Genomic DNA, 22,420 nt, shown 5'->3' with positions numbered 1-22,420 from the left:
CAGGTCTTAATTAAAAACTCCTTTGCATTTAATAATACAGAAAAGAAAGAAAATGGCACAAAGGGGGTAGAATAAAAAAAAAAGGCATTGTCTGAAAGCTTTATGTAATTACCTTACATAATTGCCATGGTGTTGTTATGGTGGCACTGAATGTCAGACATACTGTCATCATTATCAAGCGATTCAAATTCATCGTTCATTATAATCTTTAAAAATAAATGAACAGCTGTCATCTCAGAGGTTTGACATCTTTAAACAAAGACATGGTACATACAAATTTACAATCAACAGTTATGAACAACAGCCCAGAAACAGATTGTTAGTTCAGCTTGTGTTAGACAAGAAACATATTGTCAGTGAAAAAAAGTCACATGCTCTCACAGTATACAGCCTAAGGAGTGAAATTCACAGAAGTACACTTTCTTAAGAATTGCACCTCCAGACACACACACTTGGGCCCTTGTGTTTTGGAGGGACGGGCATTCTAAGCTGATACACATCAATGCGTTTCAAGTCCCCTGTGTATGTGTGTGTGTGTTTCAAGGCATGACTGTGACGGGAGTCACTGAGTCTCCGTATATATTCCCTCTGCAGTCTCTGAGTCCCCTGTCCCAGAAGTCCTACTGTCTACTCCGTCCAGACAGCCAACAGGACATAAAACCAGTTTATATCTAGGAGCTGGTTTGGAAAGGTTAGAGGTTTGCCAAATGTTTGTTTAGTCTGTGCCTTTGTGAAAATGGCTCAGGGCAGTGCAATTTCTTGCATGCCTTGCTCCAAATTCAAGTAAGGGCCTGTCTCTTTCTTTTGGTTATGTCTGGTTTGAATACTTTCTGCATATAAAATACTTTCTACTAAAGTTTTTATCTTCACCCTCTGTCTATCTCTGCCTGTCAGTCTCTTTTTGTCCTTTTCTTTCTCCCACTAGCTGTTGTGCCAGGTGCAGTTGTGTCTCTGTGCAGTGAAGCAACGTCTCCAGAATTAGTTTAAATTTGCAAAACAGCAACACACATAATCTGACATGAACAACAGGAAAAAGGGGGCTTCACCCTGTATCTCATTTCTGCTAACATTAATGTGGCTTGATGAGCTAAATGTTTTTTTTCAGTGTGAACTGTCTGTCCAGAGACATCATTAATGATAAGGGACCTGTCAGCACCTCTTTTACCGACTGATTTTGCCCCTACACTTATGGCAAATAGCGGAAATTGTCGAACAGAGGTTTCTGTTTTGTTAGTGCATACTGTAATAAATGGTGACCATGTGCTGGAATTCCAGAAACCCAGAACCATACTGAAAGAAAAAGAGTTGCCACGTACTTGTTTATAAATGCATGTATTCACCTACAAAAGTCCAGGACTAAGATTTTAATGTTTTTGAAAGAAGTCCCTTAGGCTCACCAAAAGTGCATTTACTTACAGTAAAATCAGTAACATTATTAAACATTATTACAAGCATCAAGTCCAGTCGTGTGTGTGTGTGTGTGTGTGTGTGTGTGTGTGTGTTTTGGCTTTTTTACACAAGAAATTAATGTTTTCAGCAAGGATGCACTGAATTGATCTAAGTTAAATTGTAAGTACATAATTAATTATTATAAGTATGATCTAGTTAACATTAATAATTATTATGAATATTAACTGTCCACCTCTATTTTAGGGAGGTTTATATGCAACTACACAGATGGCAGATGTGATTGTGTAGCTCTTATTAATCCACTGATGCTTGACATTTATGTGCACATGTGTGTGTATGTGTGTGTGTGTGCTTGCTCACAAGCTCAATGTCACTGTAATGAAGTCTAATGTAATTATGACATAGGAGACCCAGCACAGCCCACTTTGCCCTCATGGTACAGTGGGAAGCCGCAGTAATAGCCAGCCTGCACTCTGATAAGCAGCAAAGCAGTAATTGGGATGTCATGAGCCACAGGTGTGATGCCCTCCCACATGTTTTTCTGAGCAATGTAGGATGAGATACCTGAGTCTAATTAAAATAACCTGCTTCAGGAAGAGCTCGCTAGTTTGCTTGCGAATAAGTACATTTACTACTTACACGTACAGTATCTAATGTACCATCATGTGTGAATGTGTTTGTTCAACATTTATGATTCTGATCCTAACCAGGGTTATTTAAATTAACTAAAAGTAAAACCATTAAAAAGATTTCAGTATTTGAAATAAAATAAAATTTAACTTAAAATAAATTTTTTTTTTTTTTAAACTTAAACAAAAGGTAATATAAAACATATACAAATAACTTGATGTAAAAAAAATGAAACTAAAAACAAAATGGGTTATATGAAACTAAAACTTAAATAAAAACTATTAAAAACAATATAGACATATCACAGAAAAAAACAGAACAATCAGTAGTCAATTCTCAGCCCAACACACACAGGACCTCAAACCAACAACACTCACTGCTAAAACTCCCATCTTCTCCTTCTGTCTCCTCATTGAGGCAGAAGTATCAAAACTTCTATTCTCCAGCCACTCTACAACATTCCCTCTAGACCCAATCCCCTCACACCTCCCCCAAGCAATCTTTCCTACACTTTTACCAGCACTCACACACACATTATCAACATGTCTCTTCTCGCAGGCACCTTCCCCACTGCATTCAAGCAGGATCGGGTAACACCACTGCTCAAAAAACCTACATTAAACACTTCACTTACAGATAGCTACAGACCTGTCTCTCTCCTTCCATTCATAGCGAAAACCCTCGAAAGAGTTGTTTTCAAGCAGATATCATTGCTTCTCTCACAGAACAACAAACTGGTTGCTAACCAGTCTGGTTTCAGGAGTGGCCATTCACTGAGACTGCACTACTGTCAGTCAAGGAAGCCCTGCGGATTGCAAAAGCTGATTCCAAATCATCAGTTCTTATTCTGCTGGATCTATCTGCTGCTTTTGACACTGTCAATCATCACATCCTCCTTTCTGCCCTCTCATCACTGGGCTTCACACTTCGCTGGTTTGAATCCTATCTCACTGGTAGGTCTTTCAGGGTGGCTTGGGGAGGGGAGGTATCCAAAGCACATCAACTTGTCACTGGGGTTCCTCAGGGATCAGTTCTTGTACCCCTCCTCTTCTCCATATACATGACATCACTGGGTCCCATCATACATGGCTTCTCCTACCATTGCTGTGCTGATGATACACAGCTCTATCTTTCATTTCAACCAGATAATCAAACAGTAGCTGCACGGATCTCAGGCTGCCTTGCGGACATCTCGGCATGGATGAAATAACATCACCTACAGCTTAACCTGGCAAAGTCTTCCCTGCCACTCCAACTCTACAGTATGATTTCTCCATCCAGCTAGGTTCTTCTACAATTACCCCATCAACTCCAGTCAGAAATCTTGGTTTAACCTTTGATGACCAGCTGACCTTCAAAGACCACATTGCAAAGACTGCTCGATCTTGCAGGTTTGCATTGCACAACATCAGAGAGATCAGGCCCTTTCTAACAGAGCATGCGGCACAACTTCTTGTCCAGGCTCTTGTCATTTCTAGGCTGGACTACTGCAATGCTCTTCTGGCTGGACTTCCATCAAGCACAATCAAACCTCTACAAATGATTCAGAATGTAGTGGCACAACTGGTCTTCAACAAGCCCAAAAGAGCCCATGTTACACCTCTCTTTATCTCCTTGCACTGGCTACCGGTTGCGGCTCACATCAAGTTCAAGATATTGATGCTCACATATAGAACAGCCAAAGGCTCAGCACCCGCCTACTTTCACTCACTACTACGAATCTACATCCCCTCCAGAAGTCTGAGATCTGCAAGTGAGCGACTCCTCGTGGTACCATCACAGAGAGGCTCAAAATCACTTTCCAGAACATTTTTGTTCACCATTCCTGGCTTTTGGAATGATCTTCCCACCCCTATCCAGAATGCGGAATCTCTGACAATTTTCAAGTGACAGCTAAAAACTCATCTCTTCCGAAGCTACTTGATTTCATCATCATTAAAAAAAACAAAAAAAAACAATTGTCTTTCTCTTTATTTATTCATTCTCTTTCTAGCTTGTACTTATTGGAATAATATCTAAAACTTGGTATTACAAGCACTTCCTGTGTCTATTTCCCTCTTTAAGAAGAATCACTTTATATATCCCCCAATGGGTTGCTTGGATAAAAGCGTCTACAAAATGACTAAATGTAAATGTAAATGTGTAAGTGTATTTAAAGAATAATAATATAAAATATGCTCAATGAAATTACTATTCTATTTTACTAAAAATACTAGTATACTAAATACTATAATAACAACTATAATAGTATCTAAATGCTACTAAAATAACACCATCCTAATCATAAACTTTAAGCTGTAAAAACAAATCGCAGGATTTTACAATATTTAACAGTAATATGTTACAAAATAAAATGCTGTATTTAGAAGTAATTTCTGAAATAAATAAATAAATACATACATACATACATACATACATTGAAAAACTGAACAGTATTAGTTATTTTCTGACAGACATTTTCTGTTAATTTCCTTTGACCCTAAAACTTAATACAATGCAATGCGCAATTCAAATTATGGGTTAAACACCTGTGAAAATCAATACAGAAAACAAAAAATTAAATTAATATTTTACATTATTTTTTCTCAGAGTGTGTTCACTGTGAAGTCACTCTGCCTGTGGTAAATTGTAAAACTACTACTATAAAAATAGTCTGAATGGATCCATGTCATAATTTTTTACAGTGTGCCACCTTGAGAGAGTGTTTGCATATAAATGACTGCTCAGCTCGTTTCTGCCAATGTGGTGACAGAATGACAGCAAAAAGAGCAATAGGTGTGACCATCAATATAATGAGCATTTAAACGGAACCCATTAAAGCTAAACAGCTGGAATTCTCCTTGGTGGAGTTACCGCCATGCACAACCTCTGATGCAGGAACAGCTTTAATTTAGCAGCCATTATATAGTCAGACACAAATCAAAGATCTAAGAATGGAACTGACAGATGATACTTTTAAAACTGTGGGACAAAAATATTGTTAAAGTAGAATATAGAAATGGTAGCCTAAGTGAAGCAGGAAGCTCTGTAAAATGTGTCTGCCCTTGATGAGCATGTCTATTGTGATTCTTCTGCACATTAAACAGTCTGATTATTAACGAGTGATCAGTGTGACTTCCATCTGCCCACAGCACTGGAGTCCCTCACGCAAGCTTCATTCATCCTGAAGGGGTCAAGCTGTCAGAAATAAGTTAAAGGTCCATGCAATGACTGTGACCAGGAAATCAACCATATTGTCATTTTCTAGACACTGCACAAAGAATTATGTTCAGCTGTTTTTTATTTTATTTAATTTTTTTCATTACAGAGGATGAAGGGATGTTTTTCCAGCGTTGCTGTGAATATACTGCCATCTACTGAGGCAGACAGTTTGCGGTTCAATGACTAATTCAAGTTTGCTGCAGAACTTTGTGGAGTTATTCACAGACAATACAGAGTAATGAACTAACATATAACCCATAACAGTTACAGCATTCCAAGAGTGCTGATGGCAGTGCTGTTTTAGTTTATAAACTATTTATTAATATTTGGAAAGTTGTAATTTTTTTTTATAATTATTATTATTATTATTTTTACAAATTTTGTTATATGCTTTTGTAAACTTTATTATTTTTTATATTTCTATTCTATAGCTTTAATTTTGTACTTATATTTATTTATTACATTTCTATTTTTTATACATTTCTAATTTTTTGAATGCTAAGTGTTTACGTTTAATTTTTCACCTAACATTTATAACTTATTTCTAATACAGAAAACCATTTTTTAATAGTTTTAAATTATTTAGCAATAACAACACTAGACAAAGGGGGAATTTAAAATCAACCAATGCTAATGTTAGACGATAAAGTAAAAAAAAAAAAAAAAAAAAAAAAAAAAGTTCCTCCTATTCAAATGTGTTGCGTAAAATTACATTGCACATCACTAATGATTATTTGATGAGGCTACAGTGTAAACAATCACAAAGTAACGTAAAGTAAGTTATAGTTCAGGTAATTGGCCTACTGACTTTTTGCGGCAAAGTCTAAAATAGTTGTTCCTAGCCTATAGTAGTCACTAGATGTCAGTCGTGTCTAAAAAAAAACACGAATTGAGCTTGCAAACGCCATAAAATGTTTCTGTAAACAATCTTATTTGTTGGAAACGTTCAAAGTTGAGGAAAATTAGGTAGGAATTTTTGTATCGTTCCTGCCATTTGAGCATTTCTCATGAATTATCTGTTAAAAATATTATGACTTTTGCAAACTGGATGGGAGTTTCTACTCGTGTGTGTGTGTGTGTGTGTGTGCGTGCGTGCGTGTGTGTGTGTATTGGTGGTGACCGTTTGCTCTCACCTATAGGAAGTGCACTCAAACGAAGGGAGTGGCTTCAGCAGCCGTCTCTCTGTCTACCTGAGTCTGAGAGCTGGACTTTGACTGGGGAACTTTAAGGAAATAGGAAAACAAAACAAAAAACCAAGAGCACAACTTCGCAAGGTTAGTGAGCAATATAACGTAATTGAATACAGCGGTGGGCGAAACATCGCACTAGCTGTTTTTACACGAATAGGCTAGTCAAACTGTTAATCAAATATTTAGTTACTCATTAAATCACAAAATGTGTAATGTATCCAAGAAAGATCCAAAAGTGTCGTTATATCTCGATATAATATTACTTATAAGACATAACTTTATATTATAACTCTTTTAACGTGCGTTTATATATGAAGGCAATATGTGTGTGTTTTGGGAGGGCAAGTCTCCGCTGGTACAGTTATGTGCACGCGCATTCCACTGTCTCCACGAAACCTGCTATCTAGGAATTAATAGTGCGGTCTGCCTTAGTGCTTATTATGTCTTTAGAAGGGTTTAAGGTTGTCAGTTTCTGAACTAAGTATTTCACCCTTTGTTAAGTGACAACTGCAAGACAATAAAGTACCTCTGCATTTTGTCTTTTTTTGGGTAAGGAGGATTATGTTTCTGGAAACCGCATGCAATTATATATTTAAAAGCTAAGCATTACTTAGGTGCATGGGGAAAATCAACTAGAACATCAACTTTTAAAATAACAACAGAACACAAGAGTGTATCCATATTTATTTGTTTGTTTGCCTCCTGGTCTTAGTCAGGGCATATATGTTTTTTAAAAAATTGGAACTATATATAATTTAATTAATTATAAATGTCTAATAATAATAATAATAATAATAATAATAATAATAATGTTAGACACATAAAATTAACTACTAAAAATATGTATTATCTTTGTTGTTTTAGAATTTAACATTGAAATACTTTTTTTTCCAGATAAACAAAAATCTGTTTTCACATGTAGGGCTCCTCCCTTGTTCTAGTCCTGTTTTCTCTGTGTGCTTTGTAGCTTGGAGCTGGTGTTAGCTTGCAAAAACTACGAGGTCAAATCCCACCTACTTGTTATCTAGTACAGATTAACTATTTCAGATCAACTAAGTCAAGTCATTCTGGTCTGTTTTTTTTTTTTTTTTTTAATTAACCCAACTTTAAAAGCAATTTCCACTTAGTCAAGTGTGACACTGAAACGTTAGCCCTGTGTAAACAAATGATTAGTCACTTAAAATGAAGGTCACAAAAAAAAAACAAATAAAACTGAAACAAAAAAAATCTGAAACAATTAAAAAATTTAAAATTAGTCAAAAAATAGTAACAATAAGGGATTATAATTAATCTCACGGTATTTAACGCAAAGGTTTTGTCATATGCATGCATTGCACAAGATGCATGTTCAGTTGCCTGTTTACGAATACAGGTAGCATGGAGTCATGCTTAAGTTAAAAAGGATGTGTAGCCTTACTTCTAGGAATTCATTGCCTCAGGCAATCAACACATTAAAACAGGCCCTACATACATTTATAAACCTTGTTTAAACTAGCATCTTGCTGCTCCTTTAGATTTTATGTCAAACACCCTCTGATCATTTCAGAACAGTATGTGACACACCACTGCACATCAGTCCATATTATATCAGATCTGCATTCCAGTGAGTACAGACAGAGAGGTAAGGACAGGGAGATTATTTATAATTATAAATTATAATTATAATTATTTGAGCACAGAAACACAACCAGTGTCAGCAAACATGGTGTAAATGTTGGTCTAATGGATGTCTTGAAGTAAATGAATGGTATGTGTGAAGGCTTTTGAATCTGGTAAGGTTTTTTTTTTTTTTTTAGTTTGCCTTATACTATAGTAATGCACAGTATACGGGAACCATATATTAGTGATCAGATGATTTTAGAGTTTTTAAAAGTATTTTAACCGTTGATATTGTATATATAATTGTGCATGCTGATTTCCCTTATTTTTATGTGTATATCATGCTATCATGCTGTAAATTACAATGTTGCATAAATTATTTTTTTCACTTCTAAAATGACTGCTTTTTTATTTGTAATTTATTTAGACAAAATAGTAAAAGTGTAAAAAAGTATTATATACCATTGCCATTAATGCCATAAAAGGAAAATGCCTTAGCACATGCCACACATGGTTCAAATAACTATAAAAAAAACCCTGTTCTTGTGTTTCCAAACTGGCCTTACTACCAGATGAGATGATTGTATAATGGTGTGTGGATATCTTTGAGGACATGGCGAGTGATGCAAGCACCCTTTCCTGGAACGTACCCACCCAGGACTGGGATGGGGGCTTCAAAAGCCCTGACCTTGGTCCTGTTGGAGATGGCGGTCCTGTGAAGATCATCAAAGTGTGCTTCAGCAGCAGCAGCAACCTTAGCAAAAACTTCAAACTGGTTAAATGTGACAGCTCATGGCAGATCAAGGTATATATACCCTACCCTAAAACTTAATGTTTTTTTTTTTTTGTTTTTAAAATATGTGTTTTATGTTCTCCAAGACTGTATTTATTTAATCAAAAATGCAGTAAAAAAAAACAGTCATGATGTGAAATATTATTACAATGGAAAATAATGTTTTCCTATTTTAATGTATTTTAAAATGCAATTTATTCCTGTGATGGTAAAGCTGAATTTTCAGCATCATTACTCCAGTTTTCAGTCACATGATCCTTCAGAAATCATTCTTTAAATATTTAAAATGAACAAACTCTCTTATATGATCTTGCTTAAATTGATTGGGATACAATTATTTTAATTCCAGATGTTGATTGTGCTTGGGACTATTTTTATAATAGTTTTATATTTATTATTAATAAGCATGCACCTTTGAGTTAAATGCCGTGATAACCAATGGTTCTCGACTGCCTTATGTTTTGGAAATCAGCATTTGTTGTTCCCCTGTCAAAAGGGGGTGATCCTTTTTTAATGGATAACTATACACCTATATCAAAGCTCGCTATTCTCTCAAAATTTTTGGAAAATGTAGTTAGTAAACAGTTGACACAGTATAACTGCCATAATATTTTGTCTATTAAACAATCCAGGTTCCATAAAGGTGACAGTACTACAAGTTTTAAATGACATTTTTGGATTCCTTAGTAAACAGCATTGTGCTTGTCGTTTTATTGACTTATCAAAGGCCTTTAATACTGTGGACCATGACATATTATTAAATAGATGGGTAGGACTATTTTAAACCATATGCTATTTTATGGTTCATTGCTTATTTAAAGGGTAGAACCCAATGTGTACAGATGGAAGGTGTTCAGTCAGATCCTTTGGAGATTGTTAAGGGAGTCCCACAAAGATCTGTGTTGGGGTCTGTGTCATATATATATGATTTTAATATTGATAATGCAAGTTTCCATTTTTATGCAGATGATACTATTGTTTATTGATCAGCCCCCTCTAAGCAACAATCTGTGGCTTCTTTACAGTCTGCTTTTGATATTATCCAAAATATGTTTTGTGTTTTGAGTCTTGTTTTAAATGTTGAAAAAACAAAATGTATGTGATTTTCAAATTGTAAAACTTCTCCGAAAACTCTATTGTTCTTCTGACTTCTCAGGTGAGTCAAATTATTTCAGTATCCGAGTACAAATACTTGGGTATTATTATCGATAACATTAAGTATTTGAGGAAAAAAATGAAAGAAAAAGTAGGGGTTTACTTTGAAATAAGTTGTGTTTTTCATTCAATGTGAGGAAGAAATTAGTATCTGCTACTTTTCTACTGTTTCTCGATTATGGGGATGTAGTCTATCAGCATGCCCCCTCTTACCTTCACGCCTTCTTGGATGCTCTGTACCATGGTGCTTTGAGATTTATAACTGATTGTAAATTTTCGGCTCATCATTGTGAACTATACAAAAGAATTGCATGGCCTTCTTTGAGTATTCAGAGAAAAATGCATTGGTATCTGTTGATATATAAAGCCATATTGGGTTATTTGCCATTTTATCTCTGTTGTTTCATTCAAAGGACTCCTGGTAATTTCTCATTACGTTCTCAATCGAATTATAATCTTTGCGTACCCCTGTCAGAACTGAGCTTAGTATAAAATTCCTTAAAATATGCCGCCACTTCAGATTGCAGTCTTCTCCAAAAGGAGATGAAGTTACAAAACTTGGTGTCTTTTAATTTTTTTAAGTTTTTACTACGTAATCTAGAGAGTGAATTAATAATGTGTAATTGTTTTTAATTAGTTATATGTTGGTATGTTTGTTTTTCTATTGTATGTCATAACTAGGTTGTTTATTTGTATATGCAAACTTGGCTTCCTATGTTGGCCAGGGCACTCCTGTAAAAGAGATTTTAATATCAGTGAGTCTTTTTTCCTGGTTAAATAAAGGTAATTAATTAATTAATATGCGTTTGGTGTGCATAATATGCATATGCATTTTTTTTTCTATTATTATCCATGTTAAGCACAGATATAATGCTTATTATTTTTGTGGAGCTCAAAAGAACAGCAGTTATGTGAAATAGGAATCTTTTATAATAGTATAAATGTCTTTACTATCATTTTAAATGCACCTTTACTGAATAAAAGTAAAAAAAATCTTACTGACCCCAAACTTTTTGACTGGAAAAACTGAATCATGGCATTTCTAGTAAAATTATCCCAAATGTTGTAATACCTTGTCTGAACACTTGGTATTTTGCTTGTCCATCAGACTATCATCCAGTCTATTCTGATCAGTGGCCGTTTGGGCCCAAATGTGCAAAACCCAGGATGCTTTGGGCTTAGGCTCAAACACCTCAAATCTGAGGAGCTCCACTGGCTTCATCCAGACCTGACTGTAGGAGAGGTTGAGCAACGCTATGAGAGCCATCACGCCGAGGCAGAGTGGAGGTGAGGGAGTGAGGGAGGGAGTATATATCACCAATATGCTGGCCATTATTTGAATTTTTCATGTATGCGTGTGTGTGTTTTATTTCAGATATGATCTTAGGATTCGCTACATTCCTGCTGATTTCATAAAAAGGTTAAAAGAGGACAGGACGTTCCTTTTGTATTTCTATCAACAGGTCAGCAAACATCTCCAGATTTGAGAGATTTTTTTGAGAGACACATTTTGTTGGTCAGTTCATGTAAATACTGTTCCTCTTCTGCCAGGTGCGCTGTGACTACATGCAGCATCATGCTAGCAAAGTTAGCGATGGCATGGCTCTTCAGCTGGGCTGTTTGGAGATCAGGTAACAAATGACATAGTCTGTTTGCTTTTATTGATATTGTCTGATTATCCAGTGCATTCCACTTCATGACCAGCAACTGAGTATATATTTCCAGTGTTAGTTATCCTAGAACTAAAATGAGCACTGTTCAATGATTCAATAATTCAATTTACATTACTCTAGTTAACAAATATTATTGAATTGTGAGGTAATTTCAGAGCATTGCATCACATATGTGGCTTGTTCTGTCTTTCAGGAGGTTTTATAAAGACATGAATGCCAAAGGTCTAGAGAAAAAGTCCAACTTTGACTTGCTAGAGTAAGTTCATGTTTTTAATTTGAACAAAAGTAATGTTTAAAAGGAGATTTTTATTTTTTGCTAATATTGCTGCTTTTTTCATTTAGAAAAGATGTTGGTCTGGACCTGTTCTTTCCTAAGAGCCTCATTGACAGGATGAAGGTTAGATTTGTTTTTCCACTTATCTGCAGTGCCAATATTGTATTGAAATTTTATTGATTTAAGTTAAGTTAAACTTAAGTTGTTTGTGTTTGACTTTCCTTAACCAATGATAATTCAAATTACCAACCATTTACCAATAAAACATATAGGGCAAAATTTACTAACAGCTTGCGCCAACACAAACAGTGTTTTTTTTAGGCTGACCATTTGAATATACATTTGTAGGAGTTTCCCTTTCAAATGCAAAGTTTATGGGAGGAGAGTTTTAAAATGAAACACGCAACACAATTTATTAACATTTGTGCTCGTCAAATTACTGGTATTTGCACCATTATTTAATGCTCTGAAAATATGTCTTAAAGCAGACACTAATTTTGCGCTGCTCTTCGTAGATTGTGTTGGTCATTATGGAAATGATCATGATGGAAATCTGGGTGATCAGGACCCTGACAAAATAAACAAAAAAAAATAAAGATATGACAGCTTATGAGATCTTAACACACTGAAATTCTACATCTAAACTGTAATATTTTGGTTTTAACAGCCTAAGCAACTCAGGAAGCTCATCCAGCAGACGTTTCAGCAGTATGCATTACTAAAGGAGGACGAGTGTATGATCAAGTTCTTTGAGACCTATGGAGAATTCTCCAACTTTGATGAGGAAATATTCCCTTGTGACCTAGTGGTAAATTCCTCAGATTAGGTGTTGGGGTTTATTCAAAATGGAAGATTTTAATGTACTAAATTTAATTTACTAAAGTCCTACTTAATCTACACAGCAAGGTTGGAGTTTAGCAGTGGATTTAGTCATTGGTCCCAAAGGCATTCGGCAACGTACCAAAACAGATTCCATCGTGAGCAACTTCATACTTTTATTTCCAATCTTGTATTTATTCCTTAATCTCATGCCAGTTGTCAGTGTCCAAATTGTTTCAAGGCCATTTTCATTTTCTCTCACCAGGCTGTCTGCCTTGCTGAATTTAGACAGATCCGAAGTATCAAGTACAACACACAACGTGATGGCAAGACATTGTTACTTATCGAAATTGAGGGTGCCAAACAGGTGAGAATGTTCTCACTTCAGTATTAGGTTGTTAAACTTTATTTGCACAATGCCACTCTTGTAGTAAACTAGCCATAAACTTTTCCATTCCTAGCCTTTTTCCATCAGTGTGGCGTCTCTGGCCATTGCGGAGAACATGGCAGATCTGATCGATGGCTACTGTAGGTTGCTTAACCACACAGACTCATCTTTGATAGCTGGTCCAAATAAAATTAAATCTCCCCAAGGTAAGCTCCAGTTTATGTACTGTATGTCTGTGAATGTCAATACTCTTCTGACAAAGTGTCAGTTAAAAGAGTTGAAACTTGTGTGAACTGCTTCCAGAGGATGGATCATTATTTATTTTCTAAATTATTGTCATCTGGAATAATCTCAGATAAATGACTAGAAGTTTTCTGAAATGCTGAGAGTTTATGGCAGCGCTCTTCTGAATGTTGTTCGTTTTGAATCATGTCTTTTGTGATTAATGTGGGTTTGGGGATTGCAAACTGAAATTTATCTTCGCTGTCTTAGGTGTGCAGTTGCGCAACTCTCTTCCTGAAATTCCCTCCGGGTGAGTACATCAACATTCCTCTGTCTCTGTTTTCTTCCCCTCAGGACTACAACACAGAATGAATATTAATTGCTATAACTCTTAAGTGATCTCTTATGGAATAATTTAAAAAGTGACATGGAGCTGGACCTACATGCTTAAATACTTAATTTCACAGTACTTAATGCTATTCACTATTTCCTGCTGTTAGGAAGAAGACAGAAAGCTTCAGATACAGCAGTGAGTATCAGACCCTCCTTTAGATACAATCCCAGTCAGACATTCAGCTTAATATTTACTGAATTATGATAAGTTCATAACATTATGAAGTTCACGACAATGAGATAACATCAAATCTATCTTTCAGACTCTGATATATACTGTGAAATCCCAGATGAAAAGCCGCCTCCACCTGGTATGCATGGAATGTTTTTACTTTTTTTTTTTATGTTTTCAGGGTCAGTATCACTGTAAAATCGTGCACTTACTTATTATTGTTTGTACTGATGTGCTTTCATGTGTTTCGCAACAGCAAAGGTTGGACTTTCCAGGAAAGACATTATCCTGAAACGTATGCTGGGTGAAGGCTTCTTTGGGGAGGTTCATGAAGGAGTTTATCAGAAAAAGGCAAGCAGTACTAGACACTTTAGACATGTGATGTTGTTTTTGTAGGTCAAATCTGTTTTTTCTCTTTTACATTTAGCATAATGGTGTTAGATGTCTTACAATAACATTAGCAAATCTTATCTTAAGTGACTTAATTTACCTAATATGATTATCAATATTATTTTTTTAATAGAATATTTTTTACTTGTATTGGTTAGAATGGGGAGAAGGTCAGTGTTGCGGTGAAGACCTGTAAGGAATGTGCACCTGATGTCAGAGAGAAGTTTTTGGGTGAAGCAGGTATGTGAATGAAAACTCAACTATTGCAACTGTAGACAGTAAATTCTCACAACATATTTAATTTGTGTATATACAATGAGTGTCTATCACCAGAGAATTCTGTCACTGTTTTCTTAACTGTAATTCTTTTCTAGCATATCTCAAATGATGTATTGTGTGTGGTAAAGTGGTTGAAATAACATTTTAAATATTTTTAGAATAAAATATCAGACTCCGTTGTCTTGCTGGGGCTAACATTATAGTTGTAATTTTATGTATTTTACATAAACACATTGAATAAATATGTTAATCTGACACGGCTTAATTAGAAATTATGCACAAGAAATATTTTTTCCTGCATTTTTCTGCTACAGCAGTGGTTCTTTCTAGATATGCCAAGCTCAGCTAAAATATTTTATTGTGCAGAAATTGTGATTAAAAATGTTTTTTCATCCTTAAAATATAAAAAATGATGCAATAATAATAAATAGTTTTTGCGTGATAAATTTGGAAATTTTGTATAATACAGTAGTTAATTTTTTTAATGGGTTTTTATTAGGGTGACCATACGGGCCATTTTTATGGGACGCACCCTTGCCAGAATTTCTATATTGAAACTGAAATATCCAGGTTTTGGCTGTTTGCACTGTGCAGATTGATCGCTGTATGATATCACGAGAGCTAGAGAGCAGAGCAGACGCCTCCTTATGATTTTGAATTGCTCTCGCGGTACTTTGGTGTCATTTATTGATCATGCGCTGCAACGCTTCAAGCTGAACGAATGAACAAACACGTGCATGTATTTGCATCACTTTGATCGTTCTCTTTAGATCTCACCTTCTCACGCGTCAAGATTGGTTGATTATATACAATACCTGCATGCTATCGGTCAAACTTCTTTGGATGTTTTAGGCAATATAAAAATCCTGGCCAGGATGTGTCCCGTATGAACGGCACATATGGCCACCCTAGTTATATTTTAAGAAAATCTGGGCCCCAGATATTGAAACAATCTATATTACAGACATTTGAAATGTAGCAAAAAAAAATTAATAAATAAAATATACAAATATAAAAATATAATATTGAGTAACTGTATTCTTTTTGGATTTTAATGTCCCACCTGTCTAGTTATCATGAAGAACCTGGACCATCCAAACATAGTGCGACTGATAGGAGTGATTGAGGAAGAGCCGGTATGGATCGTCATGGAGCTGTGTCAGCACGGGGAGGTAAACAACACCCCAGATGCTGGATGTTATCACTCTTATTTCTTTTATATGTCAAAACATCTTTTGTAAAATTGCAGGACCGATAATGTTGTCACTATAAGTGATTATTTTGGGGAGAGTGGTAATATATGAGATAGAGGGGTTTACGTAACTTTTAAATTAAATCAATAAAATCCCCTTTCAATCCATAGTGTAATTCCATTTGCCATGACTGCTGTGATTGATCTAGCAAGCTCAGTTAAGTGAATGCAATAGATATGGCTCTGTTAACTTTTTCAGGCTCTGTAAAACCATCATAAACTGTTTACAAACTCACAGGAAGTTCAATATTGAATGAATCAACACCACTGAGTCAGAATGACTGGCTTGAGCAGTCAACTTGTGGTGAACTTAAACATGTGCATGATTTAATAAACCAACTCGGTGCTTAAGAAAGTCTCAGGTCAGCAGAAAGCCTGTATTTCTATATGGTGTGCAATGCTCCACTTTAATAAAGTGATTTATTTTACTAATTAAAAAAATGAATCCTCCTCTAAAAATGTTTGTTTTGTGTTTACAGCTGGGGAAGTACTTGACAAAAAATCAGCAGAGTTTGACCAACCTAACTTTGGTTCTCTTCAGCCTACAGATCTGCAAAGCGCTTGTTTACCTACAGGGAATGAACATGGTCCACCGGTGTGACATGCAATTCAATATTTTTCATTCTCTATAATCTATCTGGTATAAACTAAAATTTAAAAGTTTGGCGTTGGTACAATTTTTTTATGTTTTTGAAAAGTTTTTTTTTATCTTCACCAAGACTGCATTTATTTGATTGTGAAATATTATTACAATTGAATATTTTAAAATGTAATTATGGCAAAGCTGAATTATCAGTATCATTACTCCAGTCTTCAGTATCACATGATCCTTCAGAAATCGTTCCGATATGCTGATTTGCTGTTCATGAAACATTTCCTATAATTTTCATTGGTGAAAGCAGTTGTGCTGCGTAATATTTTTGTGCAAATATTGATAAATTTTTGCAGGATTCTTTAAACAGACAGTTCAATAGAAAAGCATTAATTTGAAATTTTGTAATTTTGTGTCTTTACTGTCACTTTTGATCAATTTAATGAATATTTGCTAAATAAAAGTATTAATTTGTTTAAAAATAAAATCTTACTGACCCCAAACCATGCCTGGAAATAAACAGATGATATGATATTTTTATGATTTTTTCGATTATGATGTCAAACGAACCACCTTTTCAATCAAATTGTTATGCGGATAATATAATTTAATATGGAAAAAGCTCAACTACAAAACAAAGATCATTTCATGGTCTCACACCCCACTGTATTTACGTACATTGATAATGAATTGAAATTTTCCTTGATGTCATTTGTTGTGTGTGTTGGTGTGATCTGCTTGACAGAGACATAGCTGTACGAAATGTGCTTGTTGCCACACCTGAGTCAGTGAAGCTGGGTGACTTTGGCCTTTCCAGATACATAGAGGATGAAGAATATTATAAAGGTTACCTCAGCTGTTTTACACACTCATAAAAGTTGCAGTTTGTTTAATCATTTTATGATAAATTGTTTCATTCTCTGGTGCAGCTATAATCATCTAAACTCCTCTGTCACGTTATGAAATCTTCTAAAATATTGTTTGTTGTGTTGTTTATATTCTGTTTAACAAGCATAGCAATTTCTCATTACCTTGAAATATGTCTGCAGCATCTGTTACTCGTTTACCGATCAAATGGATGGCTCCTGAATCTATTAACTTCAGACGCTTCACCGCGGCCAGTGATGTGTGGATGTTTGGTGAGTGAATAGAAGAAAATCATCAGATTTCAACATGTCCATTGAACCTGACACTTTTACATTAATTTAGACAGACACTCGCTTGTTTTGAGTATATATTTTATACTTTAAATATATTAAGTCTTAAAAAGTGTTTAGAAACCAGTATTTCTAAAACTCCCTTCGTGGCTCTTTATTAGTCAATGTAAAATTCTCAGAGGGCACATAATTCATTTTTATGAATCCATTTTACAGTTTTGGCATGCTTAACCATCCTGTGCTTACAAACATTATTCAGTGCTCCAGGGCCACTATTAAACTTAATTTATACAAATTGTCATACAATAACTGACTTTCATTTCCATCTCAACATATTACAGTTTGCCAATTCATTTTAAACTAATTTCTTGGTGCAAGAATCATAGAATCATATTGATATAAAACAACTATTAAAGTTTCTATATTGCAATATTTTTTCAATTAACTAATATTATTCTTAATACTGAGCTTGAGCCATGAAAAGATTTTACATCTGTAGCTCCTCACTGAAACACTGAGTAAACAACACATGACTAAACAGACAGAGACCCCTCAGTTTCTGGAGCTCAGCTGCCATGTTCTGTGAATCTTGAGCTTTCACTCAGTTTCTCTGATTGATGGCTTCACATTTGAGTGCTGCCCCTTCAGATGCACCACCAAAAGTACTGAAGCAAGGAGAGAGTCATGGGCAGATGATCCCAACACAGTTACTTCAGCTTTAGCATTTTTTTCAGAAAAGAGCTACTGAAGTTGTATTCACCCTCATGATGACTTCAAAAAGTGCTCAAAAGTCTGTCAAACCTCCCATGTGATTTCCCCCTCACTTCTGTTTTATCCTCTCGTGTTGCTCCCGTCCAGCTGTGTGCATGTGGGAGATTATGAGTCGAGGTAAACAGCCGTTCCACTGGCTGGACAACCGTGATGTGATTAACCAGCTGGAACAGGGCAACAGGCTGCCCAAACCTGATCTGTGCCCTCCTGCCCTGTACTCTCTTATGACCCGCTGCTGGAGCTATGACCCCCCCGAAAGACCCACCTTCACCGAACTAGCCTGCAACATCAGGTTTCTCCCTTCATGCATCTATAAATTATTTTTTTTTTTTTTGCTTATTTAAAAAAAAAAAAAGCCTAATATTACCTGCTGTATTTTGATGATTCTGAGTTAGATCGCTTAGCAGTGTAATCAATGTTATTAAAATGCAACCTTTTTTGTTGTAAATTATGTGAGAGGACTGAAATTGTATTTCTTTGGTCAAAAAGATGAATCTTTTCCTATTGTTTTTACTACCTTGCTCTTTTAAACAGTGATGTCCACCAAATGGAGAAGGAGTTGGAGGTGGAGAGAGAGAGAGACAAAGCCCGTAACACCCGGATCATGGAGGCCAAGTTAAGTGAACCTCCACCAAAGGTAGCTGTCAGCTTTCATGTGCTGTTTGTTTTCTCTTACACTCAGTTACAGCAGCACATTCGGGCTAACAGTCAGTGTATTTTGTTTACACCTCCTTCAGCCTTCCAGAGTCAATACTAGTCGCTTCGGAAATACCCTTGGTGTTGGCCTGCATCTTCAGGTAGTGAGGTCATTTTGTTTAAACACGAAACACTAAATTGTTCTTTGAATAAACAATCCTTGAATTCTGATATTTAACTGTATATACATTTAAAAATGTTTTATAAATTGTATGCATAATAATAAATGAAAATCGTAACAGTTTATATATATATATATTATATTAGTTTGAAATAATCTGCTCTTATTTTCACCAGCTTAATGAGGCTTTATGTGCCAGTTCACCAGACCTGGCCAGCCCGTGTGATTACCAGTCACCAGTGGACTCATCTAATATCCTCACCATAACCACATCCCCACCCCGTCGCCTCAGTCTTGTGGTAAAATTAAGCCCATTACAAAATTTTCTTCTTGTTTTTTTATGTTTTCATTATTTTTTTTTTATTATTTATTATTTGATTTGATTTTAGAATTAAATAATTGGCTTTCACAATAGTTTTTAATTTTTTTTATTTTAATAATAATTAATATTTCATTAGAAGAACCTCAGAAGGTTTGTGTGTGTGTTTATGGGGTAGGAGGGTGAGTTCAGCTTCGGGCCAACAAGTAAGGAAGATGCTCAGCGGCTGTGGCAGGTAGAAAAGGACCGCATGCAGGATACTTTGAAGATGCAGAAAGAGCAGATGGAGGAGGACACAAAATGGTTAAAGAAGGAGGAGAAGCTTCTGGTAAGGAGGAAAGCCTATTTACTAATCTCTTATGTATGATAATATAGGTTTGCCTTTAATATTAGTTATCATGCACATTGCATTGCTTGCTGTTTTTTCTCAGGACCCAATGGTTCATCAAGACTCAAAGGTGTGTGTTTTTATTACGTACATTTCATCAATAACATTTTCATTCCATTTCATATATCTGATGTATTTTTTTATTATTATTATTATTTATTTAAAAACGTTTTTTATTATTTGTTTATTATCAGACACCTGAACCGCCACTTAGTTATGGTAAGTCCTCTGCATTTTACAGGTGATAATGTTAACAAATTTAAACTAATTAACATATCAGTATTTGCTGAGTAAATTAATCAAATTCTTGTGCCATATTAACATGTTTCCTCCTATACTGACTGTATCCTGTATCCACTTAAAGCTGAACTCCGTCAGCCTCCTTCAAAACCACCCAGAATTACAGTGCAGGTATGTACAGTATACAGGTTGTACATGCTAAATATTTGACTCTACAGTACAATGATAGGAATCATAATTCAGTTTCATGTGTCTTCAGCCTACACCTACAGCTGAGCTGGACCGCTCAGAGGATAGTGTGTACCAGTATGTCATGGACGTGGTGAAGGTGGTGGTGCAGTTAAAAAACGACATCAACACACTGCCGTCTACTGATTACATCTCTCCTGTCAAGGTGACAAAAACAAAAGCCTTGATTTAAATCTGATGCCATTTTTGGTCAATATTTCCATCAACAGTTTCACATACTGTCATCTTAACATTTTTGTCTGCAGACTGTCGGACTCTCGTTAAGAAATCTGATCAACAGTGTGGATGATATACTACCAACTCTGCATGTTTCCTGTAGAACAGAGGTAGTATTTGCCCTGTATCAAAGTGTTTCTGCAACCTGATTTCATACAAAGTCTGTACGTTTTGTAAAACTTGACATATCAATGCAGTTTCTAAGTTAAATGTCCACTAAGTGGCGCTAAAAGTGAGTTTAAACTTTTCCATTACAGCTGAGATTTTAATAAGAGTACAAATGTTTCCCTCAGATTGAAGGCACTCAGAAGTTGTTGAATAAGGACTTGGCTGAGCTCATCACTAAGATGCGGCTGGCCCAACAGAATTCCATCACCTCTCTAAAGGAAGAGTGCAAGAAACAGATGCTGGCAGCAGCCCACACTTTGGCCATGGATGCCAAGAACCTATTAGATGCTGTAGACCAGGCCCGAGTGCGCTCAAACTTGGCCAAACCCAAACCTGAGGACATAGACTCACTGTCAGACTAGAAGAGCAGCTTGGGACATGCTGGCTTGAGTATACACAACTGTCTTATACACAGCTTGAGTATAGGACAGACTGATTTATCTGTGTAATATTGTATTGCAGTAACAAGGCTAAACCAACACCAGTATGGGACATGAAACCAATAGAAATTCAGGCAACTGTAGTACTGCTGTCATATCATGTTAAGGGATTCATGTAAACATTTATGATTTAGAAAACCAAGCAAGCCAGAGGGGTATTCCAGTAAGCAGGGTTAACTTACAGTCACATACTGTATACCCAGAACTTTTGGTTGATTAACCCAAAGCTTTCTTACTCACAGTAAGAAAACTGTTCCAAAAATGCATTGCTGTCTTTTAATATTCAATTAGTTTTCGTTTATTACTGTGAACAACAATTATACTGTTTGTTTGATGCTAAATATAAAAATTTGTAAATGCAAGATTAAGACTGATTGAACAAAAAATTTAAAAAATAAAATAATAAAATAAATGTTGCTTTATGTTGTAATAGTGCTTTATAATAAAACATTTTTCACTGGAGCCTCATCAATAGTACCTCTGAAATAATAAACTTACCTATAAAATAAGCTCCAGAGCAGGATACGTTCAGACACCAAGTAGTTATAGCTACTTACATAACCTGAAAGTTACCTCATTTTTGGAACTGAAAGTTGAGGTTATCCATGTACTTACGCATGAACTAACCCAGCTATGACGCATAACCTACTTTTTGGAATACCCCCCAAGAATTTTTGTTTACTTTGATTTTAGATCTTCTTTTGAGAAATAATCTTGTATAAAAGTTAATAACAACTAGCTTGCTAAATCTTCTACACGACCCAACATTCCTCTGGACATCTCATCTTATTAAATATATGTTTATATTGTAGACCAAAACAATGTAAGCGAATCACATAATGCACAACTATGTTTTTATGCTTGCAAACAACTTTAAAAGGTGTTGTTAATTATTTTGTTTTGAGGGACATAAAAGTAGTAATTTTGAAGATTGTTGGTAACCAGACATTTTTGGTGACTTCCACTGTATGATTAAAAAATAAAACCTTTCTGAAAATATCTGGTTCATGTTTTACAGAAGAAAGAAATGCACATTTTGTAATGACATGAGATTAAATAAAATTAAACATCCCTTCAAATTATATCAGGGTGGTACCAAGACGGACTCAGCACACACACGTATACCCACAAACCACTTTGTCTCATTTCTTTAGTGTGCACTCCTTGATATGAAGAGTAACCAGGCATGGTAAATACCAGCCTCAGTGATTTTATTTGTGTAA

The 22,420-nt window shown here is 35.5% G+C and overlaps 1 protein-coding gene across 2 annotated transcripts; it reads left to right on the top strand.

The window, feature by feature from the left end:
• The first annotated feature begins 6,363 nt into the window (after positions 1-6,363).
• LOC109069051 (protein-tyrosine kinase 2-beta-like) lies at positions 6,364-22,269 on the top strand. Of its 2 annotated transcripts, none has more exons than XM_042777604.1 (31): positions 6,364-6,515; positions 8,603-8,835; positions 11,087-11,265; positions 11,354-11,441; positions 11,530-11,609; positions 11,845-11,907; positions 11,994-12,048; positions 12,593-12,733; positions 12,828-12,902; positions 13,010-13,111; positions 13,206-13,338; positions 13,625-13,664; positions 13,855-13,883; positions 14,011-14,058; positions 14,176-14,270; positions 14,468-14,549; positions 15,660-15,760; positions 16,320-16,435; positions 17,178-17,278; positions 17,482-17,571; positions 18,448-18,652; positions 18,895-18,997; positions 19,098-19,157; positions 19,354-19,476; positions 19,675-19,824; positions 19,928-19,954; positions 20,079-20,103; positions 20,249-20,295; positions 20,384-20,518; positions 20,619-20,699; positions 20,883-22,268. In XM_042777604.1, exons 2-31 carry the CDS (start codon positions 8,644-8,646, stop codon positions 21,117-21,119), a joined length of 3,003 nt encoding a protein of 1,000 aa, XP_042633538.1. In that variant the 5' UTR covers positions 6,364-6,515; positions 8,603-8,643; the 3' UTR covers positions 21,120-22,268. The 2 variants fall into 2 exon arrangements, with proteins under 2 accessions (XP_042633538.1, XP_042633539.1); XM_042777605.1 differs by having other exon boundaries at positions 6,377-6,515; positions 8,641-8,835; positions 20,883-22,269.
• Positions 22,270-22,420: the final 151 nt, after the last annotated feature.

This window comes from Cyprinus carpio, chromosome A20, assembly GCF_018340385.1.
Source record: "Cyprinus carpio isolate SPL01 chromosome A20, ASM1834038v1, whole genome shotgun sequence".
Lineage (NCBI taxonomy): Eukaryota > Metazoa > Chordata > Actinopteri > Cypriniformes > Cyprinidae > Cyprinus > Cyprinus carpio.
This window is presented reverse-complemented; position numbering and strand designations above follow the sequence as displayed.

What these genes read in the sequence shown, in the direction of transcription:
- LOC109069051 (XM_042777605.1), top strand. Translation starts at nt 8,644, where the DNA reads ATGGCGAGTGATGCAAGCACCCTTTCCTGGAACGTACCCACCCAGGAC. An exon ending in GTACCAAAACAGATTCCATC is followed by an intron (nt 12,903 to 13,009) that starts GTGAGCAACTTC and finishes TTCTCTCACCAG; the next exon opens with GCTGTCTGCCTTGCTGAATT. An exon ending in GGATGAAGAATATTATAAAG is followed by an intron (nt 17,279 to 17,481) that starts GTTACCTCAGCT and finishes ATATGTCTGCAG; the next exon opens with CATCTGTTACTCGTTTACCG.